Source organism: Chrysochloris asiatica, unplaced genomic scaffold (assembly GCF_000296735.1).
Source record: "Chrysochloris asiatica unplaced genomic scaffold, ChrAsi1.0 scaffold00212, whole genome shotgun sequence".
NCBI classification, from domain to species: Eukaryota; Metazoa; Chordata; class Mammalia; order Afrosoricida; family Chrysochloridae; genus Chrysochloris; species Chrysochloris asiatica.
This window is the reverse complement of record NW_006408730.1, coordinates 1,968,464-1,974,903: the sequence shown is the minus strand read 5'-3', so window position 1 is coordinate 1,974,903 and position 6,440 is coordinate 1,968,464. Positions and strand designations below refer to the sequence as shown.

At 39.5% G+C, this 6,440-nt stretch overlaps 1 protein-coding gene across 2 annotated transcripts in view; it reads right to left on the bottom strand.

The window, feature by feature from the left end:
- The window catches only part of UNC80 (unc-80 homolog (C. elegans)), a 306,407-nt gene that overhangs the window by 96,788 nt on the left and 203,179 nt on the right, over nucleotides 1-6,440 (bottom strand). For both annotated transcript variants that reach the window (XM_006872739.1, XM_006872738.1), the window contains exons 35-37: nucleotides 4,474-4,617; nucleotides 2,857-2,957; nucleotides 387-473 (exon numbers count right to left, since the gene is read on the bottom strand). In XM_006872739.1, the coding sequence (XP_006872801.1) occupies nucleotides 387-473; nucleotides 2,857-2,957; nucleotides 4,474-4,617 (332 nt within the window). The remainder of the gene's footprint in view (nucleotides 1-386; nucleotides 474-2,856; nucleotides 2,958-4,473; nucleotides 4,618-6,440) is intronic.

The window sequence follows — 6,440 nt, the reverse complement described above, 5'->3', positions numbered from 1 at the left end:
ATGACGTGGACAGATGGAGCAGCTGGGGACACTGGACTCAGGGAGGGAGAACGGCTGTGTGCTGGCAGCCGGGGGTGGGGGGAGTGGTTGGGCCTGTGAGGTGTACCCTTTGGTTATTTGACAATAGATGGAAGGGATTGTAATCATTGCAATGAAATGAAACACGATAGGATGAGTGTAAAGCTGATGTTCTCCCATGTAAACCTCACGATAAAAATTTAAAAACAGAAACAAAACAAAACTAGTGAATTTAGATGGTCATGATGGTCACATAAAGAATAGAAATTTATTAGGAAAAAAACCCGCAACTTCCGTGACAGTTTTCTAATATTGCTGACTTCTACCTGAAAATGAGCATTTATATCCTATTGGTTACTGAAACTCACCAAATAGTTGAATAGAATGTGAGAGGTCTGAGCTGGAAAGTCTCCTATATTCAGGAGAAGTTTACGCAGCATGTACATTAACTCATCCTGAAAGAAGAACAGAATTTTTATGCCTCATTTCGTTTCCATGCTGTAAGACATAGAACGGGTTTCTTAGAAAAAACATGAGTGGGTTGGGTTTCTTTACTATTATCTGCATGTTGATTTAAATTTTACTCCACATTTTAATATGGTTTATGAGGGCATTTAAAAAGATTCATGGAAAAATTCCTTTATTTTTCAATTTCATTTTTCTATAAACTTTTTGAGGCCCGCCTCTATGTGATATTTAGTGTGGGTTAAAGAATTTTTCACCCAAAGACAATAGTCTTTGTTTTTAGTTCCTGAGAGATAAGGTTAAAAACCTTGGACTTTTCCCAAGGATTCAGTGTTTTTTAGACCATACCTAAAGGCTTATGATGCATCCTGTTGTTATCTGACTATGTCCATTTTAGGGAGGAGGGCTGGAGTTTGAATTGTTAATGAGACCTTGAATGGGCACTGGAGTTCTGTTGGAAGTTCGTGGGAGAGTAGTATGCGCTGTTTATGGACATGGCCCCTCTGCATTGGAGAGTCTCCCAGACTTCCTCCTGCGTCTCTTCGTTTATATTCTTATTGTTCTAAAACTGTAATTGCAAGGATAGCTCTTATGGAGTTCTGTGATCATTCTAGTGAATTATCAAATCCAAGGGAGTAGTAGGAACCAGCAGGTAAGAAGAGAAGGTGACTTGGGGAACCCCAAAGTAATGACTCATATCCTGAGGGACAGAGGAAACCCAAACCAAACCCACTGCCATAGGGTTGATTTTGACTGATAGTGACCCTATGTAGGATTGACGAGACAGTAAATCTTTACCCTCACAGTGAGTTTGAACTGCTAATCTTTTGGACTGGTAGCAGTCCAATGGCTAGTCCACAGTGCAAAGAAGCTTCAAATTTATACCAGCAAGTCAGAAATAAGGGTGCCTGAGGCCCTTTGCTCTGTGTTTGACATCCTGAGGGGTAATAGGTAACTGCCTCAACTCTGTAGCCAGTTGATCAGAAGTGAGGGGGCCATGCATGCTTGCAGCTGATGTCTGAAGTCTTGTGCAGACTTGCCAGTGTAGAGGCCTCTGTCCTATAACTTGTGAGATCTGACCTAGATCCTGGTAGTTAGGGTTAGAGGAAGAAGTACTGCATTTGCAGTGATTTTATTTCCATAGTTTTATGTCAAGAGAAGTGAAATTTGGTTGGATCTTCACACTTTTCCAATAGTATTTAAACTATAACACCTCTCTCCTTGGAGCTGGTATATTATAAAATCACTAAGCAGTAGTCAGTTGTCTTTTTTACATATAAAAATTTAGACAGTGTCTATTGGGTTGCTAACCTGAAGGTCAGCAGTTCGAAACTACCAGCTGTTCCGCGGGAAAAATCTGAGGCTTTCTGCTCCCGTAAAGATTGCGGCCTTGGAAACCCTATACAGGGTCACTATGAGTTGGAACCGACTCCACGGCATACTACCATCACCACCATAGGTCACAGGCAAATCACTACCTAGGTATAAAAGAGCCCAGGTGGCACACAGGGTTAAGCATTGGACTATTAAGTGAAAAGTCAGTGGTTTGAACCTATAGTTGTTCCATGGGCGAACAAATAGGCAATCTGCTGCTGTAAAGATTTACAGGATTGAAAACATTATGGAGTACTTCTACTCTGTTCTTTAGGATCGTCAAGCATCAGAACCAACATGATGGCAGTGGGCAGTGGACCTCAGGTGTGATGGAACTATGAGAGTGACTTACAGCACTAAGTAAAGCTGCTTTATTGTTATTTTATGTTTCCTAGGTTTCAAGTCAAAGAGATTACAGCTAGCCCAAGGGAGAAGAAATTGAGATATTTGCGATTAACCCTACTTTTCAGGCACTAAATTTCATCTTCCAGTGAACGTCACCATACACTAGAAATGAACAAATAATTTTCAGTCATCAGTGGATTTTACCACTGACCAGAAAACTTTTGTTCTTTGGCATAATCTTTTTCTATGATGGTCTTGCGATATTTTTAATTAGTGAAGCCTGTCAACATATTTGGAAACATTTTACTTGCATCACAGATTTCCAAGAAATTAGAATCCAATAAGTTTACCTAACACTGTGAGAGCATTATACTGAATTTAAATCTTTGTGTAAAACATTGAGAATTTTGCAGTGTCCCCAAATCACCATTAGCAACGTTTCATATACATACATATACAGGTGTCAGTTAATGAAGAATTTCAGTACAACACAGCAAGGTTTAATATTGTTGACCATTATCATTATTTTAAAAGCACTTGGATATGTATCAAAGGACACTGATGCCGCCTGCACATCACTATAAAGTATTTTGCTTGTTTTTAACAGTGTTCATACACTTGGCAGCACAGTTACATAATGAAAGAAGAACTCACTTGTCTGTTGCTGATGGTCAGTTTCTCCAGAAAATGTCGAAGCACTGTTGATGGGTCTTCAATTAGGCAATTCCATAAGACTTGCTGGGCCACAGCGCTCACTTTAGAAGAGAAAGGAAAATGAACATTAGTCTTAAATAAAGGTCAGTGTATTTGATAAAATCAAATTTATTAAACTTTAGTTAGTCTCTTTAGCCTTAAAAAGGTTTTATATAGTCTCTGTCTTTTGAAATATGGTGTTTGTTCTTTTTGTCATTGCCTCTGAACATTTTCACCTATAAAGAAAAGGTAACAAAAAGTGTCAGATGGCCCTTGGACATTGACATTTCATTTGCAAAAATGAACCTGTGAATATATGCAATTGTCTTTGTCTTAGAAATCATCCTAATATTGTTGTTTTTGTTAAGTACCACTGAGTTAGTTCTAACTCATAGTGACCCTGTATAGGGTTTCCAAGGAGTAGTTGATGGGCTTGAACTACCAATCTTGTGGTTTAAATGCATCCTAATATTAGTAGGGGTGGATATTAATTAAAGTCATATTTCCTTGTTTATTGTATGAAGAAATTCCTGAAGAATATTGTCATTATTATTCCTAAAGTAATTATTTGGCTTTAGAAAATATGCTTTGGTTTAGAATGCACATGAATTATAGATGATCTTTTATTGTTCACATGAACATTTACATAGGGTCTTCCTTAGCAAGATAAACTACTGAGTCAATAATAATTAGGCTTCCAATTCTAATGACAAAGTCTTAAGAATAAACAAATGAGAAATAAAGAGCTAATTCTCTAGGGAGGATGGTCCAGTGTGAACTGAGTTTTGTCTTTTATAGTCAGAAGATGGATTAGTATGTTGTTGTTGTGAAGTGCTGTCGAGTCGGTTCCGACTCATAGCAACCCTGTATATGGTTTCCAAGGAGCAGTTGGTGAGCTTGAACTGCTGACCTTACAGTTCAAATGGCTTTGCAGTCTGGGGCATTAACCCACAGGGCCACACCAGGACTACCATGGTAAATACGGTAGTAGAGGCTTCAAGCTAACAGTTAAGATTTCTAAGGTGGCCAGATAATTGCTTTGATTTCCATGTGGCCAAATAAGTGGCTCTCTTTTCTTGACATAAGCAATGCTCCTGGACTTACCTATCTCATTTAAATACAATCTCCTGCTCATAAGTGGGGTGGGAGGATACAATGTGGACAATGATTATGCTACACATGTATAATGATAATATGCATAAATAACCCCAGCATGTTGTTGTTTGGGGCTGTAGAGTAGGCTCCAACTTTTAGCGACCCTCTGCACAACAGAATGAAACTCTGCCCAGTCCTTCATCACCCTCACAATCATTACACTAGAATCCAACATGTGTTCTTGTTAAGTGCCTTCGAGTCAGTTCTGACTCATAGCAACCTTGTATTGGGTTTCTGAGGAGCAGACCAAGAACCTTGTGCTTCACAGTCCAGTGCTTATCCTATAGCACCACACCAGAAGTCCAAGAGGCCAACATGTAGTCAGTAGGTATTATGGACAAGAAAACTTCCTTTGTCTCTATTAGATGAATACCTTAAATATTTTAAAAAAGCAATTGACAGTTTTATTAGCCAAAACTGTACCTGCCACTCCATCTTCCCGCACCTCACCATCTTCCATAAGATGGACAATGGGAAGAACTGCTGCACAGATGCATGCTGGGAACACAGCTTGTGGGGGCTGAGGCACATGATGGTTGGGGGTATGTTCAGTTGTGTGCTCCTCATCTGAAAATGGAGAAAAAATAGGAGTGGTTTTCTAAGTATTGTAATTCTCATATAATACCATTTTTTCAGTACAAAGTTGACTTATTTAACAGCATTATCCTAGAAATGATAAGAAAACGCATGGATTCAAAAAAGGTGAGGCTACATAGTAGCCAAAACAATCAACAAACCAATTCAACTCCCAAGTTCTGTCATTTTTTGTTTTATTTTGTGGACAAATAGAATGAAAGATCACTTCCACCTACAAATATGATTACAAAAAAAAGTAACAAATGTTGATAAATATGTGGAGCAACCAAAACCCTCATACTTTGCTGGTGAGAATGTGAAGTTGTATTGCCGCTTGTAATATAGTTAGACAGACTTTTCTACGAAGAAAATGTGTACATGACTATTTATAGCAGCATTATTCCTAATAGTCAAAGGTGCAAACAATTGAAATATCTATTAACTGATGAGTTGACAAAATACAGTATGTGCATGTGGTAGAATTTATTTAGAAATAAAAAGGAATGAAGCACTGATAATGCTACAACATGGATGAATCTTGAAAAGATTATGTTAAGTGAAACAATCCCAGTCTCTTTCTCTCTCACACAGTATTTTATAAATCTATTTCCATAATCTATTTATATGAACAAGAGTCCTGGTGGTGCTATGGGCTAGGTGCTAGGCTGCTAACCACAAGGTCAGTGGTTCAAATCCACCAGATGCTCCATGGGAGAAAGATGAGGCTGTCTGTTCTCATACAGATTTACAATTTAAAAACCTTCTATAGGATCCTATGAATTAGAATGGATGGCAGTGGGTTTATTCCTATGAGGTGGACAGAAGAGGCAAGTCCATAGAAACAGAAAGGAGAACAGTACTTTCTGGAGGTGGGCAGAGTTGGGGGTGAGGAATGATGGCTAATGGATGTAGGGCTTCTTTTTAGGATGGTGAAAATAGTGATGATGGTTGTACACCCTGTGAGGGCTATAAATCACATACTTTAAAGGGGTGAATTCTGTGGTGTGTGAATTGTATTTCAATAAAGCTGCTATAGAAAAATATAGAGCTATGCCTTGTACTCTGTCCTCGTTGTTGTTGTTAAGTGTGGAGGAGTTGGTTTCTGAGGAACAGCTGTTAGGTTTGAACCTCTGACCTTGTGGTTAGCAGTCCAGTGCTTATCCTACAGTGTCACACCAGGACCTCCCTGTCCTCATGTTGTTGTTGTTAAGTGCTGTCAAATTGGTTCCAACTTACAGCAAGCCTGTATAGGATTTCTGAAGAGCGACTGGTAAGCATGAACTACCAATTTTGTGGTTCAAACCGACATTGCAGTCTAGTTCATTAACCCACAGCACCACACCAGGATCTCCTTGTCCCCATATGTTGTTTCTGTTGTTAAGTGCCGTTGAGTTAGTTCCAAATGATAGTGACCCTATATAGCGTTTCCAAGGAGCAGCTGGTGAGCTTGAACTGCCAACCTTGTGGTTCAAACCAACCTGGCAGTCCAGTGCATTTATCTGCAGTGCCTCATGCTGTTGTTGTTGTTAGGTGCCATTAAGTTGGTACCAACCCATAGTGACCTTATGCACAGCAGAATGAAACACTGCCCGACCCTGAGTCAACCTCACTACTGCTGCCACACTTGAGTCCATCATTGCTGCCACTTGGCCACTCCATCTCTTTTTCTCTGACCCTCCACCTTACCAAACATGATATCCTTCTCCAGAGACTGGTGCCTCCTGACAATATGTCCGAAGTATGAGAGACGAAGTTTGGCCATCTTGGCCTCCAAGGAGCACTCTGGCTGCACTTCTTCCAAAATGGATCTGTTG